This window comes from Thermobia domestica, chromosome 1 (assembly GCF_964235325.1).
Source record: "Thermobia domestica chromosome 1, izTheDome1.hap1.1, whole genome shotgun sequence".
In the NCBI taxonomy this organism is placed as follows: Eukaryota; Metazoa; Arthropoda; class Insecta; order Zygentoma; family Lepismatidae; genus Thermobia; species Thermobia domestica.
Genome location: NC_137454.1, coordinates 248,420,977 through 248,444,950, shown reverse-complemented (window position 1 = coordinate 248,444,950; position 23,974 = coordinate 248,420,977). Strand labels below are relative to the sequence as shown.

Here is a 23,974-nt window from a genome sequence, read left to right as displayed (position 1 = left end):
TATCTCCAGATTGTGTAATAAGATAGTCTAATAAATTAAGTTTTGTGTATCGTCTGATTCCTTAATAATGTACTTTGCTTTTGCAGTGCCTGATTGGTTCATTGTTGTACAGTGTTGGCAACAGCGAAGTACAAAATGCTCTAAATCGGCTACGTGTCCTATTTCCGTACTGACATATAACTAGAACTGAACCAACTTTGAGGGTAATAGTGGCATTAACTAGTAATGTTTGAGAGTAGATGTCCCATTATGAAGCTTGAGAACACTGCCGTGTTGCGAGTCCTACTGTGCCTGTGACAAAAATTGTGCCAAAGAGAATCTACGTTGAGGAACGTAAGAGAATAATTTTATTTCATTTTTATTTACTTACTATTAAAACGAAATGCACAGTGTGTGTATGTGATGGTATAACAAAGTGCTCATATAGATTTAAACAGGCTAGACATGATACTAGGTAAGTTTGCTTTAATATATCCTTCACCAAAGGTGAATGATTGATTCGTAAATATTTACGTATTTAACAAACCTTTTCCTGGGTATTTCTTAATCTAATCGACCGTAAGTTTCAACAGTTCTTTATGACATACAGCAGCTCAGTTGGTCTGATATTTAGTGCTATGAGGATCATACATGTACTGTAAAGTGTTGCAAGACTATTTTAAATTCCTCATTTTAATAATGTGGTATTTCAATATATTGTCCTTACATCATTAGTGGATTCTTTTTGCATACAATTGCAAAACTAAGTATTAATACTTAATGCTTTACTCTGAGAACACAGAATGAACCAAATGCTAGAAGCATAATGCAATAGAGTAAGAGAAACTTGTATAATATATAGGCCTTTTCTATATTTTTTAATAACATATTGTGTATTAAATGCATATCTTGAAATATGTCATGTGTGTAAATAATGTAACTTTATATTCTTTAACATACTTGAAGTGTATTCTCATTAAACTACAATGTTGCTAGTCAGTTCAATATTTTAAGTATACGTTTGCATTGCTTTATAAGAAGCAGCGTTTTTCAACCTCCAGTCTTCGAAATTTTTACATATCTTGATAGTTACATTAGGTGTCAATTATTTATGCAGTAAGTTAGTAGTCAACATAGTCAGCTTATATGTTCGTAAATATGAGATAGACAGAGAAAGAAGCAGCAGCATCTTCATGTCTTTCTGCTCTTCCAGTGTGCACTTTTACTATCTTTTTGCATATTGTGTATTAAATGCATATCTTGCAATATGTCATGTGTGTGAAAATTTTAAAAGGTTGAAACATGCTAATTTTTAATGTATGTTAAAGAGTAATTGTTGAAATTAATTTTTCATTTTTTTCTTTTCTTTTTTTCTTTTTTTCTTTCTTTTTTTTTTGTATGTGATAAGTGGTTTAAAAATATATCACAGTATGCACTAAAATGTATAGTACGGTAATGAAAATATCTTGTTACAATTTGTGAATTATATCTCCTCAAAGAAACTAACATATATACTAATGTAAGTAAAAGGCTAATAGTCACCGCAAGAAATAAACCTTATCTCTAGGAAGTTCTTTCGAACATAGTCTTCATCGTCAGCCTAGACACACTACAAAAAGGATTTAAACCATAAAAAGAATTTTAAAAATGTATGAAGTAAAAATCTTGTAGTAAGACGATTTTTACTTCGTACAGTTTTAAAATTCTTTTTATGGTTTAAATCCTATTTGAAGTGTGCCTAGGCTGACGATGAAGACGATGCTCTTCGAAAGTACTTCCTAGAGATAAGGTTTGTTTCTTGCGGTGACTATTAGCCTTTTACTTACATTGTTTCTAATCATTATCACCGCTCGCAATATGATGATAACATATACACTATTAGCGTGTTGTTTTACTAGTCTATACGTAATATAAATATTCAAAGTATGCACCGTCCCGCTGTATACAAGGGCTGCTGAAAAAGTTTTTGCAAACTACTACTTTGGCGATAGTGTTCCGATATTATAAACTTCGGAAGAGTATACTTCTTTATGTTTGAATACCATTCATTCTAGCTTTGGAACTTCTTGTATAAATTAACAGACAAATTCTGACCAAAGCATATATTAACTAATAAATAATAGCGTTACAGTTTCGGCAAATTAACTTTGCCTTCATCAGATAATGTGTCTGATGAAGGCAAAGTTAATTTGCCGAAACTGTAACGCTATTATTTATTAGTTAATATATGCTTTGGTCAGAATTTGTCTGTTAATTTATTCTTTATGTTTAAATTATCTTTGATTGTTTAAATCTGGTATTTTATTTTTCACAGCAGTTTGAAGAAGTCAGAAAGCGCCGTTCGGAATGCGTCAAAAACTGCTTCAGACGACACAAGTCACTCACGTGCATCTTATTTTTCATGTGTGGAAAGAGAAGTCATTAGGTATTAGATCAGGCGAGTACGGACAATGAGTCATTAATTCGACATTTTTACTGGAAAAAATCAACAGCGTGGTGTGCTAAGTGGGAAACGCGTTGTGGTGGTGCAGAATGATGCTACGATTTGAGTTTGTTTTACGCAATCCATTAATGACCTCTGGCAAACATATTGTTTGTCACTCAACATTCATAGTCCTTCTATATTTTAAAGCTATGGTTGCCACATACCTGGTGTACCGAAGAAACACACGATCATTTGCTTAGCAGCACTCCCTGAACGAATGGTTTCGAGTCTCTTTGAAACATCCAAACATTGGATTGGTGTTTAATTTCAAGTTGGTATGAATAGATCAAAGTTTCGTCCCTTGTAATGAAGAAGCATACCAGATTTGATTTATCCTAGTTGAATTTTTTGAACATATCTTTACACCAATTGATATGAGTCTATTTTTGAGCTTCGGTCAAGTTATGTAGGATACAACGACGTGAAAGTTTACGTACGTTCAAGTGAAATTGATCATGCAAAATCATATGTATTACTTTCATGTCAGTGTGCTTGAATCTCGCGGTATATAACATACCAATCTCTCTCAGTCATTTCACGCACAACATCAACGCAACAATAACATGACTGGTGGAAGGACGGCCTTCACGAAGTTCATTCCTAAGAAGTGTTCAACCACGCTGAAATTCGGAAAACGAATTATACACAGTTCTATTGGATGGTACTTCATCCTCTAAAGCCAAATGAAGTCGCTCGATGCGTTGTTTTGGTGTTAAACCAAATTTGAAATCATAAATAAATTATTGCCTCCAAGTATTCACGAGAAATTTCCATTTCTCACACAAAACTGTTTCTTCAAATTACTGTGAAAAATTAACGAATAGGCTTAGAGAAACAATTAAAGATAAACATAGATAGTCTATTTTTCCAAATTTTATAATAGCGGAACACTATGCCACTAGTCAGTAGTTTGCAGAAACTTTTCCAGCGGCCCTCGTACAGTGTTCATATCGTTCACGCAAATTCTCAAGCATATCTTGAACAAAGGTTGCTTCAGACTCATGAAAAATGAGACAATTTTCTCGCGTAATACAGGCATAATGAGTTCTTGGCGAATTTTCACATTTGAATACACTTCATAAGTAAGCATCAGGTAGTGCAAATTGGGGGAATGGGACGGTATGGAAAGTCAATACCACGTGAAAGGATTCATCTTGGAAACTTAACGTGCAGTAGAGGCTCTCGAGCAGTATGGCTGGTCGCCCCTTGATGCTAATACTAGTGTCTATTCATGTGAGAACTTCTTAATAACAGAACCTTTTCAAATACCTAAGAAATTGTTAAGTCTCCATGTCCCTGTAGCATTCGTAAGTGACGGTAAGAGAATCACCTTCGTCATTCTTAAGGAAATCGGAGCCTAATATGCCGTCTATTGGGACGGCGCGTCATATCGTTACACGTGCACTATGTAGCGGTTTCTAGACGATAACACCTGAACACTCTAAATCAGAAAGCGAGTTCTCTGGCGATTAGTTTAGCCATCCAAGTCAATGTGACTTTAGTCGGAGAACAGCATATTTCTCAAGAAATCTGAATCGTCGTATACATCATGGTCAAAAATTGTCCACAAGAAATCATCCTGGCTCACATAGTGTATCTGGCTCTGTTAAACGTGTACAACCTGTATCCGATATAGGTATCATGTCAGTGTGCTTGAATCTCGCGGTATATAACATACCAATCTCTCTCAGTCATTTCACGCACAACATCAACGCAACAATAACATGACTGGTGGTGAGCACCTATCCTTGAACAGCAGGCGAACGAATGTATTGCTGTCGTTCACTTTCAGGCTTGTTTGTCGTCGAATTCATCGATGAATATAGCACCTACTGGAGAACACGAACGTGATTCTTATTTGCTGAAATAGTTACTGGTCGACTACACCTCCCCTTCCGTTGACAAGTACACTAGCAGAACGGGGAAATTGCAAACAATAGATACCATCATTGTGTTACATGGTACCGTGTTATATCTCTCGGACTTGTTTTGTCATCCTTTCCGAACTCGATCCACCTGGACAACTACTTTTTTGTATGAGCGGAAATAATACTTTAGTATAAATACTTTGACTACAAACAGCAGTTCGTAATTTACATTTGATTTTTACACACAGTAGTTCATACCACAACAGGCAACAAAAGATGAAATATTGACAGATTTCAAACAAAAAGATAAATTGTTCCGTGTATTTTAATTCAATACATGTTGATGGTTTGTCAACACGAGGAATTATTCCTCCTGATTGCACATGATTACAAGATATTTTTTGAAGTTTTCAATTAATGAATTATATCTTCGATCGGATAATACATGTTTCAAAATTGAGAACAATCATTCTACTCCTGCGGATGTAACCGGCGCATATTTGAAGCACGCAAGAACATGTGGATCAAATTCATTGGGCACATTTTCGCCTTTCAACATTTGTCCAATTGTTTTAGTTTGTCCAAGTCCTTATTGGCTGCAATAACTCTTTCACATTTCTCATGAACCACAGGGCCCTTGGCACTTGGTACAGAACAAATTTTGTCCACTACAGAGCGAAAATGTTGTAGGGTGTTGCTTAAGGTTTTATCCCTCTCTTCCAGAAACCTTATCGCGCCTGGCAAAATTGAGTAGTGGGTAGCAATGAAAGCTATGTCGTTGCGCGCATCATCATTGTTCAGCAATTGTTGTGTTATGCGAATTGATGAGGCATCCTCAGACAGAATTTACTACTTTCTCTGCAGTGTGAAAGTTGGTTGCGTAATATAGAGCTTCAGAAATCAAGTATCCCATCTTGTTATTACTGGATTTGGAGGTAAAGCAAGTTCAGGAGCAGCGGTTTCTTTAGATACCTGGATCCGGGATGAAGCTTTGAGAAATATTTTCTTAGTATTGGAGATTAAAGCATGTACTTCGGGGAATAAACCATGGATTTCCTCAGCAATTCGATGCAGAACATGTGTGAGACACGTTATGGGAAACATATCTGGGAAAAGAACTTTAAGTGCCGTTTCAGCGTTTTTCATGTAGGTGCTGCGTCCGTAATAAACAAAAAGAAATATCTTGATGTTAAAGATCATCCGGCCCAAGTAAATTCAGTAATGATGTGAACAGCTGAGCAATTGCTGTACTTTTTGTTTTTGGTAGCTCCTCACATGCTAGAACAAATATTTTGGACTATTGATCATGTTCCATTGTGCCTGTTATAGCATTTGCAAGGACGTCTCGCGACATCGGTCGTTTCGTCAGTCGAAACCCAAATTCCCCACTCCTTATCTAATTCTATTAATAACACTCGAGTAACAACTGTCCGCAATTTTTTTTGCGCAGTGTTGACTCACTCGACACCTGTTCATCTGTGTACGTTGACAAGGAGTCATTTTGTAATTTTCACAGAGGTATACCTGTTTCTATGAATGCCTCACACAAATCTGCAGAAAACCGAGACTGCCGACTAGTAGTAATGTACGAAGTAATCAGTGAAAATTTTGCTATTTTTTTTTCTATTTGAAGCAGATTTATGTTTGGCCTTTTCTAAATGTTGTGTAACGTGTTTTTTTTTTTCCGCAATTTACAGTCTTTTCACATAACTTGCGATAAAGTATGTATTCGTCAGTTATAAAGACATCACAACCGAAAGTCTTTACATAATTATTCAATTTACCACTCAAAGATGTGGCTTCCTTAGGCATCGTGAAAAAAAAGCTTCTTTTGTTTACAAAACCACGTATATACGATATCAGAAACCACACGCCCGGTCAGAAGACGAATATTATGCCGAAATGGGCGACTTACAAACCAAACCACTTGGCGTAACGGCCCGATTTGTGGGCCTGAGCCGCTCCACGCCATCTGTTAACGATTGGTGGAACTACATCCAGTCTAGCGACGAACACGTGGTCAGTGCTAACGGGAGCTTTCTAGACCGTTGTCTTTTATTCACGTGACATCCCAGTTTGCCTCACGAAGCTGGGTGGACGCCGAAATTTAGGGAAGCACCGACCGAGAATCGAACCCGGGACCACGCGGATATGAATCCAATGCTTTAACCAGAATACTACGGTGTCTCCTTGAAATAAGGCCTTACAGAACGTTAATTCTTTTCCGCATATGTGAAATGCAACACTGTTACAAATAAGAGGAACTGTGAGGAAAAAGTGTGGATCATACTGTGTCAGTGCTTTCGGTAACATTCTTTTATTGTAGCGGGGTGAAGCTTGACCTTGACCTGCTCATAAGTTAGTTTCTCTTAATCGTATATTTCTCCTTTCTTGAAATACGAAATTATATATATTTTCCTAATGAAGTCTTAATTTGACGACAAAGCATAGAATAGGTAACATAAGGCATTAAAGCATTATTTAGGCAGTGAGGGGCGAAATAGGTAAAATAAAATTGGCTTAAATGGAAACTGAAACCCCCATATAAACTTTAAAACGTTATTTTTGATCATATCTTTAATATTAAAGAATAGGCATTTTGCCTAACATCCGGTCTTTAATAATGATAATACAGTTTCCACTTTGGTCCACTAATATTACATGACGTAGATTGTCCTTCGTGTTTTCAATATTTGTACTTTACAAAATAGTTTCAAACAATTACACTTAATCCTTAATCCTTATTTGTTCACTCACCGTTAGTGGTTGTACTTCACCTGTTTCACTTATGAATGGAATTTATCGAAACAATTAACATAACATCTAACATTACACTTCTTACACTTTTTAGTTGTATTCTCGTGGCATTAGCCGCATCGCACTTGTGTTTCACTTTTCACAGGTACGTGGTTGAGTCCATCCAATCTAACATTATCGGTAACTCGTTTCTTCTGCGGCTTTGGTGATGGTCCTGGGATCGGTGTCCGTCTGTACTTGGTGAGGAAAGTGGTGACAATGTATCTTGTAAAAGCAGAAAATTGAGTTTGCCTTCTTTACCTTTCGGTGTCAAACAACGTAACTGTCATGCATTATTTACTGAGGCATCTCTAGGGAATGCAATGAGCTGGTAGTACCATTTTTTCATCCAAATATTGATTCTATATTTGCAATGTACTTATCTAACCTGTCCACGCCTCCCAAAAAAAAGTTGTGGTTCGCAATGCATGCCGGCTGCTGAGTATCTATTTTCTTCCTATCCTTAGCGCTGTACCGTTTAGCTTTACTTAATGGAGCAACAACTCTGAGTGTGGATGCAACTGTGACAGTGTTGTTATCACTATAACGCACCAAAGTGATATTGGTACTTGTATCTGTCACTTGAAAGTAAGCACTTCTACCCTTCTTCTTCATAGTATCAATGGAGCTTTTTCTACTCTGTTAGTTCATATTGTGCCGTTACCGTAGTGTCCCACAATAATTTCATCAAGTGAAAATTTTATAATTGAAATGCTAAGCCTAGTTTCAGAATGAAGCTTTCCGATAAGATCGATGACGACAAAACCATCTGCGTCGCCAATGTCTGGATCAGTATTTCCTGTTTCTGCACCTTGGTACGATTCAGCTTGAATAAGGTAACCAAGTCTGTTGGTAAGACACCATACTTTATACCCAAATCTAATAGGCTTTCATTGTGTTGCTTCGTGCTATGATGTCCATAAGACACCATAGCTTCATCTACACACAGATTGCCATCTTGAGGGGAAAATTGTAGCCATCTCTTATTTAGCATTAACCACAGAGGTCATACTTTTGCAAATTTATCAGAGCATCGAGCTTTCTATTGTTACAGACGTGTAAATAGCCTAATATACCTTCAAACATATTGCGCGACATAACATTTGCTACTCCCTCATTATAAGTAGTAGGGGACTTTTCTCAATATATCCTATACCTAGGGACCTTGCAATATTCACTAAGCAGTAAAATTTCCAGAAAAGCTTTTATATCATTACAATCAGCGCTAAAACGAATATTTCCTTTTTGTTGTGCGTACGTGTTACAACTGTCAGCAATAAACTGTGTAACTTCTTCAAAAAAATTCTCAGATAATTCCACTGGAGTACAGTCACTGTGTAACCAGCGTGGTTGATCTCGTGTAGATTCCGTAATCAATGGGATATTTATTTGCTTCCAGTTCTGAATGTTTACAGCCGATTTAAGGTTTTCGCTGCCGATTCCAGAATTACTAGACGACGAAAACCTCTTACCTGAGGCGGATTCATCAATATCTTTGTCTTCTCCTGCAACGAGATCTCTAATACCAGCATCTTTATCCACTACTTTTGCTTGTAGTATCGCTGGTGCTCTCAACTGGTTGCCACTAAGAGAGTTATATGGGAAATTTCGTATTCTTCTGTGCTGTCTTCGTCAGACACAAGGTATTGTCTAATGGTTGGATATAAATATCTGCATCTAATATTGGGGCTTCCTCTACTTCAAGAAGCGTCAGTATATCATGCACAGATAACCTGGAAGAAAAGATAATAATAATATAATATGAATGAATCTAATGTGGCTACATTATTGACGTGTTAAATGTATAATTAAGTCATAACCTGAGCATATTTTTCACAGAAACTGCATTAAAATATATGAAGCGTAGCAGGCTCCGCTTGCTTGCTCAATTACATTATAAAAATGTTTAAATTAAAAGAAAATCGTTATTTTTAGAAATCCAGTATATTCATGATTTTATCTCTGAATAGGGATAGAATAATTCAGAGTTTTTTATGTCTTCGAAATATGTAAGGTTATTGAGAAATTCGTGAGAAATGAAGATACTGGGTCTGAGAGGCCCCGGTTGCACGGATAAGGATTAATGTCATCATGATAATTACCGGATTTATTTCCTGATTTGAACATGACCAGAGCGTGCGACACGAAGCCTTTGTTACTTCCTGCATGTATTACAATTACTCTTTGACCTTGTAACCAGTAGTCTCCCCATCTGTCCACGATGTTTGTTTCGTTGTCGGGGAGTGAAAATACGTCTTGTCCACACAGACAGGACGCCCTTGTTTTCCACATTTAGTAGTGTTGCGAAGCTCTCAAATATTTCATACGAATTTCGCTCTTTATGGTTCCTATTGTTTTGTTTTTTCATCGGAACCCTTGTTTGTGTAAAATCTTTCTCACATATCAAACACTAGCCTTGAAATTTATTCTTTCCTTTAGAACATCTAAAATACCTTTCACAGTAGGCCTGTGTTTTTGTGTCAAGTGAAAGTCACGGACAACGCAATGGACTAACATTCATCGAAATCATCTATCTCACTTCTGAATCGCTTAATCTGTTTTTTCCGCTTGGGTGTATAAAATCGACTATGAGCTTTCCCTTCCCTCGCTATTCTTTGCACACTATTCAATGACACTCGACAGGCTTGCGAAACTTTTATTAATGTCTGCTTGTCTGATGTGGCTTTCTCAGCTACACGTTTAAAGAATTGGTATACATTATATATTATTTCTCGTGCTTGACTATGAATTACCTTTTTTCCACCTATGATTTATCTTTTTTGCTGGTGCTTTGAGTCTCATTCTTTCCGCTGTCCATCGGGTACTGTCCAACACACTGTATCTGACACACACCCAAAGTATACATCCGAAACAAATCTTTTCTACAACGTAATGTCACTGCTATTATGTTGTATAATTTCATAAACAAGTGCACTTGTGATGACATGTGCATGAACAGGAGCAAGGGTCACCAACGAATGCAGAAATGCTTTTTGTTTCCCAGATGCCTTTCCCTGAAGGAAAAAAATGCTCACCACCACCACCACACTGCACAGCGGTAAGGGAGGAAGTTATTATACTTCTAGGGAGATTTCATGGAACCTCTTTGTTTCTTCTTCCTTCTTTTGTGCTTTAGGTCCAGCGCAGTTTCAGCATTAGATTTACTATTAACGAAAAATTAGCGGAATCAATTTGTTCCTTACTAATGGCAACGGTCGCACGAGGACCTGAAACTTGAAGTGCCCTTTCGTAACAATAATCCAAACGAAATGCTCGTCACTACAAAATCTGTATTCAATAGTAATCAGGAAGCATGAGGTCCAGGTAGCCTAGTATTACCATATTAAAATTATCGAATGCTAGTCATTCTTTCAGAAAAAGCCTGGCTTTTCATAGAATTACAGGATATTTTTCTAACTTGAAACAGCTTTTTTGTTTTTTTTTTTTTCTACTTTATGTAATTGTTTTGACGGTATTGAAGCTGTCTAGTTTTAAACGGGAAAATCCGTTTTGTAATCGTTGTCCGCCCTTTCTTCGGTTTTAAAACAGGTAAAATGTAGATAAACTATATATGATAAAAAATAATACTATTTAATGAATGGATCTACCTGACTATCTATTACAAAAATATTTATGCGCTCTAAGATTTACTTAGCTTACCTGCTTCCTGTAACTATAATTTTTGCAAGATGTTCAAAACTGAATCAGGGTTATGGTGTTGCATGACTATGACATCTGATGCTGGAAGGACAGTTTTCAACATTGCTGAACTTAGAGATGGATAAAATCTCAGTTTTCAATATTTTCTGCATACTAAAATTCACTGTCCTCGCATCCAACATATCATTTGAACCTGACATACTGCGCAAAGCACTGAACATAGATTCAACAGATCACTGGCAAATGCTTGCGTAAGAAGATATTGATATCCATTTTCCAGCAGATACTTTATGCAGAGAACAGTTGATTTAGTTGTTAAAGTGATTGCTTCATACGTCTCACTGGTTAAAAATTGTCTTTCAAGCATCATGCTTGCAGATTTTATAGTCTCTAAGTAAGGTAGAAAATAATTTTCCAACCAATCAAGGCGAGTATTATTTAAAGAGAAAAATTGTTGTTTATCATGATTTCTGCTTTCTACGTGGTGATATGTATTTTTTACGTCATGTATAGAGAACCATTTTTTGATATTTGTCATGAAAATCAATGCGGCTTCAGAATCTTTGAATTGGTATGCCTCGGGATGTGTGGTTGCGTTGTCTTTCAGTGTTCGAATAACACATATTACTGATGGTGAGAATATTTCCTTGGCTTTTCTGATGTTTATTTTCTCGAATGAACTAGGTTCGATGTGCTTTTCAGTCAGATACCTAACAGGTTTAATAACTTCTTCTTTCTTCAGTTTGTACAAGAGTTGCAAATACTCTTCTAAAATTATTCCAGTACCGTCAGTCCTTTCTCGTTCAAGAAATTGAGTTCTGACGTTTTTTAAAATATGACACTGATCAAAGCTTAGAAACAATTTCCTGTTTTCATCTAATGAATGTATAATCTCTGGTTGTAGTGAACCCCAACCGAAGTGTCTCATCATTGTTGTGTTTGTTTTATGGTTGTCAGGAACAATTCTAATTACAACAAAACCGCATTCCTCTACTTTCCCGAACTACATGCAATGCTAATTGGTGCAATTCATGGCCAGACAGTTGTGCTGTAAAGAAAATTGCGCATGGGATCTGGTTGAAAGTCCTTTTATAACAAAACGAAGAAACGATTCGCTACCACTTGCTTTTTAGGGGCTTCAATATGTTCCTGCACCTTAATATTGTGGTATCTGTAACATTTGCTGCTGAATGAGATGTTTCTTTATAGCCGAAGAAAGCGTCAAGTTTTCGATCATAAATAACTTTAGGGCTGATTGCAGCTTCATCTACAAAAGTGTTCTACTGTTATATTTTTTTGTCTCTAAACGTTCTTTAATCAATGGTGTTACACCGCTGGAGTAATCATTAGCGCCTACGTATCTATCAAGTGTTCTCTTACACGGGAGTCTTACAAATCCTCTTGAGCGTACATGGAAATAACCCTTATGTTACTGCTCCATTTACTCCTTGCCTTATGAAGCACATCTTCTGCGATAAGCTGAAGCTTCTCTGTGGCTGTACTTAATTCTTCTTGCTTCTTCTGGAATAAAAAGAGTTCAGTCGAGTAACTTTTACATGCAATCTAGTAATGTTTCTTTTCAACTCGTCAGCGTTCGGAGCATCCGTTTAAGTTGCTTTATTAGTGGTTTCGGCCGCCGAAAGAGAAGAACTTGGGTCATGCTGAGGGGAGGAACGAAGAACAGTTCTTCCTTTTTAGGTATTTTTGAAAGATCAACATGATCACAAGATTTTGTTCCAGATTTGAACCTGATAACGCGTCTGGAATAAAACCATTTTCTCCGCCAGCATGCATGATTATTACGCGTTGTCCTTTAGAGATTGGTGCGAGTAAATCTGTATTCTTGTTATCACTCCACGCGTTTTGTTTTGTGTGTGATGCATGCACGTATGTCTGATCCATGTAAATTATAGGGCGGTTCTGCCTTATGTAATGATCTATAGCTATCTCTAGCTCGTAAATAAGCCAATATCTTTAATCGAAATTCATATTTTTCAATAAGTAGCAGCCCATTATTTTCAGCCTTAATCCATTTAAATCATAAGGAACGGATTATTTTCAGTAAAGACAAAGTGCTTTCATTAAAATTAATCTTTTCTGAAATACTCGCAACAGTGATTTTACAGAAGGTCGTTGACCGTAAACAATATGAAATTCATTAATTATTCAACGAATAACGCATTTGTCAAAATCATCCAGTGAGATTTGTGTTTTTCGTTGTGCTCGCTTTTTATTTGGAGTAGAAAAGTTCGTTCCCATGATTTTTTTCCCGCTCACTCTAAACACGTTTTAGTGTACTTACTGAAACACTGGTTGCTTCATATATCCACAATGCCAGCAACCTTTCTATTCATAAAATCATAAACATTAACCAAAATCTCTCTGCTTTGGCTGTGAATCTTTCGTTCTTCCAAGTTTTCCGCTTTTCTGACCCTCCATTATGATTAAAAAAAAAAGACTAAAACAGCACAGAACTATACACAAAGAATACCACACTTCACTGAACACAAAAACACTGTGACCAGTTGGGCTGTTTCATGTGTCTCTCAAGACACCCCCATCTGTGTCATAAATAACCACCCCGGGAGGGAGGGTACCAATAGAACCACTTTGTTTTACCAGCGAAAATGACAAAACTTCTCTGTGTGAGGGGGGAAGGAGTTGACAGGTCTGAAGCCACGATTTCCTTAAGGCTAGGACATGAGTCGTGGTACGGGCCGCGGTGGCTCAGTGGTAGAGCGTTCACCTCTGGTGCTAGGGGTCTCGGGTTCAAACCCTGCTCCCATCAAGTGAACTTTGTGGTGGACAAACACCGTGTGCGTGGGTTTTCTCGGGGTTCTCCCGTTTCCTCCCACTTTCTTCATTCCACCATTTCATTCATTACGCATCATCACCGTCTTCTTTAGCCTAACCGGCATAAGCGTGGGACGTAAAACTTAAAGATTTCATTTCATTTTTCATGAGTCGTGGCCCCCAGAATGAATGGATTACAAATATAGGTCGTGTCATGTTATGTAATTTTTACTTATTTTTAGCTTAGTTTACGATCATCATGCATTTTTTAAAGAAAGAAAAAAAAAGAATAAGGAAACCTTTAACGCACCGAATGTATTTTTACATGTTATTTAATAAATAGTCTACTTTATTGTTCAGATCTTTCTAGATGAAGGTGAGAAAAGGAAGGTTGCAGATTGATTCAAAGTGTGTTTGGCATTCCTTCCCAGAATTGCGTCAAATCACCAAACTCTAGTTCACCGTTGTAGCAATTAGCAACACTATTAGGATTGCCTGTTTCTTTCAAGTGTGTTGGTTGCGTATTTTAAGATCATAGCTCATTCTATCCCTCGTGCACTGTACCCAAGGAAATTACAGAAGTGATTTCTTCTGTGTCTAGTGCGATAGGAGGCAGTTCAGTTTTTCCAGTTTCCAATCGCAGGGGATAACGGCTACAAAAATCTGCTATCACATGTAGTTCTCCACTTAAAAAATCTACTTGAAACGACCTCAAGCAACCAGCGTTCGATTCTCTTGTTGTGATAGGCTGCCTTCCATAAATGCGTGAAATTCTTGTAAGGAAGGTAAGAGTACGCAATTCATTTATGTTTCGTTATTAATCCGTTATTATTAATTTAATTCTTCTGAAAATTTACGAGTGGATGCACTACGATGTTTTCTAACTATATAAATGAAAAAGAAACAGAAAACAAATACCAGTTCTGAAAGAATTTAAAAAAAAAAAAAAAGTGAAACGGGGTAACGTACTCTTGCCCGGAAATTCGGATAAGGGTACTACTGATGGAGGTAAAGATTTCGCATTTAAAAAGGGCCTTTCCTTCATATTCCAAACAGTCGTCATGCCACATCTCCCCACAACTCCCGCACAAAACTACGAGCTGTCCCGGGTTTGAATCCCGTGGGGACACTTGGTCGAAAAAATGTAAAAGCTTCCTCAGGGCGGCCATCCTAAGTGAGGTTTTCTTGGATTTTCCTCATTCAACCAGGCAAATGCCGGGATGGTACCTAACATATAGGTCTCAGGCCGCTTCCTTCCTTCCCTTCCCTCGGATAGTGTGATCGACGAGGGATGTCATCCCTCATACGTGACGGGATTACGCGGCCATAACGCCAAAAGCTCAGAAATCTAATTCCTAAATCCTAAATCCCGCATAAAACTCAGTCATTCTTAAATGTCTACGTACAGCCTAGACAGGGTGTGATGCCTTGGCTTTCATTGGTTGCATTAAACGTTGAGGGTACAGAACTGCTATTATAGAAGTTCAATGCACATGTATTTTGGTTGACCTTTCTTCTTTCTCTGTTCTTCAGTGGCTCTGCTCCTACTAAGCGTTCTTTAACCGGGTAATTAGAGAGAAATCTCCGATTTTTTAGACCCCTTTCGTATACACCTCTCTCTTGCTCTGGATACTTAGAACTGATAAATTTGCTGAAGTGCTGCTTGGTTTACGAGCGTTTTGGTCCGACGTACTACTTCGAACAGAAGAAACAGAAGTCTCACTATATTCTACAAGTACCCTTGAACGATCATCACTTGGAAGTTCTTGTTGATCAGGGTCCATTGTTTCGGTAGGATTAAAGTCACTTGCTATGACCTGTGATGAAAAAAAAAATAAAAAAAAAAATTAAAAAAAATCCTCTTCAGAGAAGAAATCAGGGTTCAGCAGATATATCCCCGTAAAAGAGAATCCTGTAGCAGCTATTTGAAGAGTAGCTACTCGTAAATATGCAGCACCGAACAGTTTTACAATTAAAGAAAGAAAAAAAAAAAAAAAAAAGGCTACCCTCGTTTTCCTTAGTAGTCATCCATTTTTCAGCTTCTTGACCATAAGCCGCTTTCAAGAGACCAAAGAAACGTGTATCAAGTAGTCGGGTCGTGTGATGGAGAGGGAAAAACGTTATATATACTTGCGCACTACAATTTGCACTTGCGTGGCGTAATGTTCTTCACGATTTGGCTACCACCTGACCGTGATTTGAGAGGCAAGGAATTGAACTTATCGTCGTTACCAACTTAAATAAATATTCGCCATGAATCTGAAATGTGCAGTATTATTAATAATTCTATGTTGTAGATTTTCATCTATGTATATCTAGAGCGCTACCAATAGACGTTACACTCATCACATTTCTTCTATCCGATTAGTCACCGTCAGTATCCTCTTTTGAATCGATGTTGATATCACTATCGATACCACTGCTTCCCAATATTGAGTCTCAATTTGCTTCACATGATTACAGACTGACATTAGTTCCTCCTGATTTTCCCAAACCTAATTTCACACAGTGTTTCGTTACAAACCATCTTTGCACCAAAAACCGAATTCAGTTGGGTTAAGTTCCGGGTGGTAAGGGAGTAAACGAAGCACAGAGGGTCCATGACGTTTGAAAATTTCGTCAATTGCAAATTCTTTAAATTTATACTTAAGCTATTGAATTAAACTATACAGTTCCATCTTCAGCATATTACTGTCAAAAGGAATATTTTCGTTCTTTAGCCACCGCATCATTTTTGTTTAGTTGAATCGTTTTTCCAAAATAACGTTATGATAGGATGCATTATCGCAAACCACGACAGAATTGTGAGGAAGATTTGCTATTAATTTATCTGTGACCATTTTTCGTAGTTCTTTTAGTTCATTTGGTTATGGTAGTCGCCTGTAGTTTGACTTACTTTCTACATTAATAGTGCATTGGTTATAAACTCAATTCCCCTCCTGCATGAATCGCAATTAACCTCTGACCCTGAGATTAGTGCTAATAGACCGTGGTAGCTGTCGTCGGTCAAAGATTTGTTTGCATTTTAAGAGGATAATATGTATGATCGTCTATATAAACTATATTTCGCGCTTCGTTTCGGCATTCCTTTATACGTCTCAAATGGGAATTCTTTTTTGTCGAATTTCTTGACACTCAACGAGCACGGTTCTGTTGGTTTTAGTCTTTCTCCACCGAAATCCAAGATTTTTTAGAATTTTTGTAAGTTTTGTGCACCATCCTTATCGGTTTTGAAAGCTTTCCGGTAAGTATCGAAACAGTAGGAACTCCGCTTTATAAAAGTCGTAAATTGTTCTGTGAATAACATCACTGTAGAACTCATATATTCCAACCACAGGTTCCTGACAACGCTAGATTTTATTTGGAGTTTCAAAACAAGTTTTCTTAGTTTCCACTGTATGCCCTTTTTATTTATTTGTTTATTTTTTTAAATTTTTGATCATCCGTAACGATAACTCTACTGTCTTTGCTGTTCTTTCTAATGCTTTTCCAACAGGAATTCTTAAAGTACCTTCTCGATCTTCCATCTCCATAAATTTAATCAAATTCCAAATCATCTCTCTGCCTTATGAACGGATCATTTTGTGCTTCTCTTTGGAATTTATAACATTAATAGTTACTTTAATTCACTACAACACACACCTGGACACTTACAAACTATTTACACTAGCCTACCCACATTACACGGGACCTGTAGTATTTAAAAAAAACAATAATTTTCTATCTATTATATATTTTAATAATTAATATAAACGTAAGATTCCGATGCTGTTTCACCTTAACTTCTCTCTCACACTTGCTCGTCTTCTTCTTAAATATCGATCAGACAACATACTACATTACGAATTTATGTTCAATTAATCCCTCGGGTCTGACTTCACTCATATATTTATATGCTAGGGGTATGTAAACTAAATCTTCTCACAGCTTCCGAGTTCAGGATTTTTTATTTTGAAGAACGAAATATCAGGTTTAATTTTTGTATATTTTCTTTATTCAAAAAATAGATACCTGGCGAAGTGAGGAAAATTGATAATAGGAAAATAATGCTTTAAAGGAAAAATCAGCCCGAGTTTTCGCTTAAAACTCTAAAAAAGCTTTATCTGTGAAGGTTCGAACTCGGAGCAATCACTTCGTTACTAGATTCCCCAACAGACCAAGAAATGCTTTAAGTTTAAGCGGTCCTGTGGCATAAGTTTCTCTGCCCACAGTATTGGAACAGCTCCACTTTGCCTTCTCTTTAAAAGCACGTCTTTCACTTACAAGAGAATGCTTGGCCTATCTACATAGGACTCTAGAAAACAAGAGAACTGTGATAAGGATGCCTATCTAATAACATTAATAGGAGAGAGGTAAAGTTTGAGGAAAAATGACAGTCTCTCATAGTGAGACTATAAACTGGCCCATGAGATAGACCTTGCCCTAAAAAACAGTCTCTCTCTACGAGACAATAAACTAGCCACCAATAACTAGGCCTTGCCCTAATGAACGGTCTCACTCAGAAAAGAGACCAGAAATATCTCTCTCTTCCAAGAGATAATCATTAACACTGGTTCGGAGAAGGGAAAATAAAAGCACAAAACAAATAACTTAAAACCGAGAAACCAAGCTCTCGGACATGAGGGCACTCAAACACAAACCTTTTGAGTTTAAATTAAAAAAAAAAAAAAAAAAAAAAAAAAAAAAAAAAAAAAAAACTTAATTAACCTATCCCAAAGGTTAAAATATATTACTAAAATTCAATCCTACTAAATTCATGTCCCTATGTTCTCAGTGGGAGAAAAATAAATAACCTAACAAACAAACAAAATATCCCTAGAAAATATTACATTAACATATCTACAAATTGTCCTATTCCCTATCCATGGTCTTTACAACTGACCATCCTAACCTGCCAGCCTTAACAGCATAGCCAAAAAGAAAAATCTGGTTTATCTAACCGGACCTAGGACCGTCGGTCGAACATAACCATGTGGTCCAGAGTGTCAGAGCAACAACCCTACCAAGCGCACATTCTCACTTATATATGATTCTCTTCACACGTGGCAAAATCCAATCTCCAGTTAAAATAAAGGAAGATTGTTAGAAATTTGAAAAAACTGACGCTAACCAACCTCCCCTTGAAGTTCTCTCAGTTCATCTGTACGCATTCGGTTCTGAAACTAAGGAAGCTAATGGCGCAGTGTATCTAACTAATAATTAAACTTAAGAAATATTTTCTCTAAATATATATGTGAAATAAAACTAAAAAAGAAAAAAAAAATAGAATACAGAAAAATATACAGGTAAAATATACAAAATTAGATTAGATAAATATCAGAATTTCCTATAAACTATATACATATATATTTAAATAATTGTCCAGGCCTGGATTAATAAATCTTAAAATATTATATATATATATATATATATATATATATATATATATATGTACTTTAATAATAGTATATACAATTAACACATATCGAGTAAGTGGCATGAAAATGTCCACTTACATACACCCCTGTGTTAAGAAAGAAAATAAAATAGAAAAATTTAAAATACGTGCTTGTGCTTATTATGTCTCTCTCTTTCAGTTCTTTCACTTAGCATAAAACACCCAAAAAATAATAATTTTCACCAATACAAACACAATATATTTATAATAGTAATGCTTATGAATTTCACAGTCTAAATGTCTCGTGCTGTCCTGAAAATTGGTAATATATATATTTATATATAAAACACCCAATCGTAATTTAGTTCAATTCACTGTCAGTCACTTGAAGGTACCACTGAATGCACATTTCAAAACTCAGGCCCTCCCTTAACAGTTCCTTCTTGTCCTTGATATTCTCCATTTTTTCCCGGCGTGCGGGACAAAGAATTTAATTCAAGACATTCTCCGTCGGTAGACAATTCTACGATATATAAGATTCATCATCTGAATCATGATTCTTAGAGTTGGAGCCGGAGGGCTTATTGTTATCAACAGCAGGAACCTCCTGTCTTATACGCTGAATATCCCTGACTTATTCAAGGGTTAAATCGGCAACTGTTGATTGTAAACTTTCTCTAGATGATGAAACTTGACCGGTTCCCAAGCGCTTAAGGTGACGTTTATTATTTTGGTATGCATCAATATGAAATAATAGCTGCAACGACAGAGGGATTTTAGGATGCGATCTCGCAGCCACATATACTGAACGTCTCGATTTAGGCATTTCAAAAGATATGATGTTTTCAAATGGATCAACTCTCGATCTTAAAATGGATAAACTATCGAACTTAAAAAATTATGTTGCGTCAGACTTAACAGTCGAAGAATCTAAACTAGACTAAACTAAAACACAGAGAGAGAGAGAGAAAAAAGGAAAAATCTCTTTCTCCTGTTCACTTATGTTAGTTTCCACTCGTTCAAGTTCACCTTCAGCAGCGCACACACGATCAACCATTTTAGACATGGTCTCTCGAAGCTGTCTCACTTCACATACCAATGTCTCATTAGAGGAGCAAAGGGAACTTAACATCTCTTTGATCTCTACAATGTCACTCTTTTGCATGTTTGGAGGACCTGGATTTAGCTCCACTTCCCCTATTATCAACAATGTCATTATCACTACACCATATGTGTATAGCACTTTTCTATCACTTGAAGAACTAAGGAAAACAGTTTTTACATTTTTCATAGCCACACGGCCAAACAGTCCAATGCTTACTCTCTAGGTGCACGAGACACCCATTTCGCAGTTGATTGCACTTCGAAGCGAGAGGTGCTATTCTTTTCTGTGTTTCTACAGTTTTGGGGACAGAGTAAGAGAAATTATTCCGGCCAAGAAGTCTAGTCGAAATACTTCCTGACGATTGCTGAGCAGCTTCTAGTGCGGAACTCTCCGCCATGTCATCCACGACTTTCTCTATGAAAATTTGAAAAGGAATTTTCTTCACAAAATGCTTTTCGTAGAGGATATGGGCATTTACAAGTGCCAAGTCAAATAAGTGAAAAATAACTTCTTTCTTTATTTCACTGTCTTCCTTTGAAATGAATAATATGACATCATTTGGTCTGATTTATCAACTACTTTATACTTGTTATAAGACAATATAGCTCAGGTTTGATCTTCATATGTGTTCCCTTGGAACCGGGGTCGTCGTCTTATTCATTCTGTGTGCAGACATTAGTATGAACACATCGCGAATGTCACGCCATTTTGTTGCCAGTAGATTGTTTCGGTGGAGTACAATCTTTTCACCTTTCTTCAGTTTTTGGCCGAAATGATCTTTAGGTAATTCTTTTCTGTTAACTATAACCGTGCCCACTGCCTTCAGATTGAACCCCGAAGATGGTCAAACAATTTGAGACTGGGGAAAATCTGTCCATATATACGGTGTGCTACACGTTCTTCATTGGACCGCATAACCTATCCACCACGTTGAATGCAGCGTTGAAGTCTGCTTCACCTTCTCTTGCACCAGAATATAACTCCAAATTGTATACATATCCACTTTTGGCTTCGCAAAGTTCATAGATTTTCATTCCATGTTTCTCCGGCTTTCCTTTTATATTATAAAACTCTGTCCCATATAGGATGTAGGTAAAGCGAGGTAATAAAAAGTGTCCCACTACCGGCTTTTATTATAAAATTTCACTAATTAACAGTATTTCACAAAAATACTACAAAGATATTTTCTTTATACTTGTGAGGTTAGAAACAGGTAGTCTTTGACCGACAGGTCACAGACAGGATCTCCACAAAGCCCCGTAACAGGCTAGGTAGAGTAGCGAAGGATTCCCCAAAGTTCCGTGGCAAGCCCCGTATCAGGCTAAGCAATTGGGTGTAGGATTCCCGACAGAGCCCCGAAGCAGGCTAAGCCAGGTGAAAGGAAAAGCCAAAAGTTTCGTAGCAGACTAGAGGCTTGGGGTTAGGTTACTCCTAATGTTCCGAAGCAAACAATAGGGTGGACACCAGTGAACTGGTACAGTTCCGCTGTCGACTGCCGAATTTATAGATCCCCAGACGGCGGTGGCGCTGCTGCTTCGATGTCGTCGTCTGCTTCGTGGAAGGAGCCAGAAGTCCGTCGTCTGCTGGTTGTAGTGGATCCATGTGGTGCATAGCATCTTCACATAAAGCCATGTGGTGGTGTTTATAAACATAAGCGTACACAATACCATGTGGGATATTACAATATAAACAAGGAAGAAAATACGTCCTCAAAAACCACAAATTGCTATACGGAATTATTATATTATACTACGGAATTATTATCTTAATTTGTCAAGTACGTGTTATTTTATATGATATATCGTAACCGAGTTGCTCAGTAAGTATTCGCTTTTCATTATCATTGAAATTTAACATATAAAGAGTTGCAAAAAAAAAAAAAAAAAAATAAAAATAAAAATAAATAAATAAATCTCTCCCGTGACATACCTACTGACGAATTGTAAGTAGTTATAATAAGTAACGTTTTCGCCAGTAATGACGGGATTTGGGTTTTCTAACAAGATCCATATGAATAATAATAGCAAAAAATATTTTCAACTCGGGAAGAGTAATGTCTCTCCAAAGAGAAAATATGGTTTCCCTTTTTTTTCAAAGCACCCTCGAGACACTTCTTTGTAATTTGTTAAGACGCATACCTATTCGTTTCATTTACGATAACTTGCATCAGATCTTAGTCAAAAAATAAAGAAAAGAAATCAAAGGGAGATGCATGAGCAGTAAACACTTGGGAGGGATTGAAAACGGGATTTCCGCAAACTTCAGGTGAGATAGTTGCATATTTTCACTCTACCCTAATTCTTCATTTGTACTGCAAGTCTTTTTTTTTTTATTTTTTTTAATTAATACTGGAGGCAAAGTCACTCGTTTATCAACAACAGAACTTTCGTCAGAAAAATCATCTCATTGTATTTCGCACGCTTCAGAGTCCAAATAGTTTATTGTCTCAACAATTTCCTCTTCAGACAGACTAGACGGTCGCGAACGCGATGTAGAGGCCGTGTCACTAGTCTCTCCGCGGGTTGCATATATGCGGATCCCAAACGTTTCAGCTATCTTCTGATCTTATTGGCCGATACAGATATGGCATCAAGAGTCATGATATACATATAGCCGAAAGCAAACACCAGATGATGTCGCCTCTCGTAGCCGAGCATGCTAGTGAGCGGTCTAGTAATGAAAGTCGCTTTTGGCATGGGTTCAAACCCGGCCCAAGGAAAGTTTTATTAAATTTCTTTTAAAATTTTCATAACACGTTTTTTCATTAAAATAACATGGAAATAATACTCAAAAGAGTTATTTACTTACGTTACGAAACATAGCCGAGCGAGCGAAGGTGGTTAGAAGCCTCGCAGGGCCTCGTTTTGTTCCACGTTGGTCCTCATGATAATCGATGTAAATTTAACCTTAGTTGCTTCCTTATGACCATCTTAAAACAGCTGGCTAGGGTAGCGCGTGAAGAAAGTACAAGGTAGCGCGCATATGCTGAAACGTTTGGGATCGGCAAATATGCCCGCAGGTTGCGCGAAGGGCTGTGACTCTCTCCGTAAGCAAGTGTTGACACCTAAATAGGCAAAGGAATAACTATTTCGTCCCCAAATATTCACAGGGAAAAAATTAGAATAGCAACGAAAGATGTGACATACATTTAAACTGTGCTCTTGAGTAGCCGCATAACAACATTTCAAATTTAGGAGGGGGCAAGTCTTTTTGTTGCCCCCTCTCTCAACAGTGCCTTCCCCATCACAGCGCGTAATTTCCACTAATCTTTACAGTATTACTGTAATGTATTTTTTCATATGTGTGGGAAAATAGTTGTAATTTACGCAAAAAAAAAAAACATCATTTGTAAAATTAAAATAATAGACTTAGTTGATATAAAGACAGCTTCTTTACCCACCCAATGTATTCATTCAACACAAGAATCGCACATTAGTAAAACTTGATTTGCGTCGGGATACGTATGAAGTACAGTTTACTATTAATTAATCACTAAATAGTACATCATTGTTCCGTATACGTTCGGCACCAAAATCACATTCTCATTCCCCAGGACTCATAGGCTAGAGACATATCAATCACAAAAAAAAAAAAAAAAAAAAAAAAAATCTGCAGTGATCAACAGATTCTCACAATAGACTTACACGCACACTTTTCTTACTTTACTTTCACACCACATTAATCTTCAAATGTTTCAGTACATAGACGGAACTACACTTTGTATTGATATACCTGACTAGAGATGCAGAATAGCCGGATTTTTTGAGACGTGTTTTATTTTCATTTTAAAAAGCCGGCTTCTGGTATTTTACTATAGTATATAGTCCGGTGGCCATCGTTGGACTTATTTCCTCTTTATTTTGTGGATTACCTAATACACCAAGATCCACAATTCATCTTATATCAAGAGG

The 23,974-nt window shown here is 37.0% G+C and overlaps 1 protein-coding gene across 2 annotated transcripts in view; it reads left to right on the top strand.

The window, feature by feature from the left end:
• LOC145694971 (uncharacterized) overlaps positions 1 to 21,975 on the top strand; it is a 62,090-nt gene extending 40,115 nt beyond the window's left edge. For both annotated transcript variants that reach the window (XM_081771791.1, XM_081771785.1), the window contains exon 5: positions 87 to 21,975. In XM_081771791.1, the coding sequence (XP_081627917.1) occupies positions 87 to 173 (87 nt within the window). In that variant the 3' untranslated portion in view covers positions 174 to 21,975. The remainder of the gene's footprint in view (positions 1 to 86) is intronic.
• The last annotated feature ends 1,999 nt before the right edge of the window (positions 21,976 to 23,974 follow it).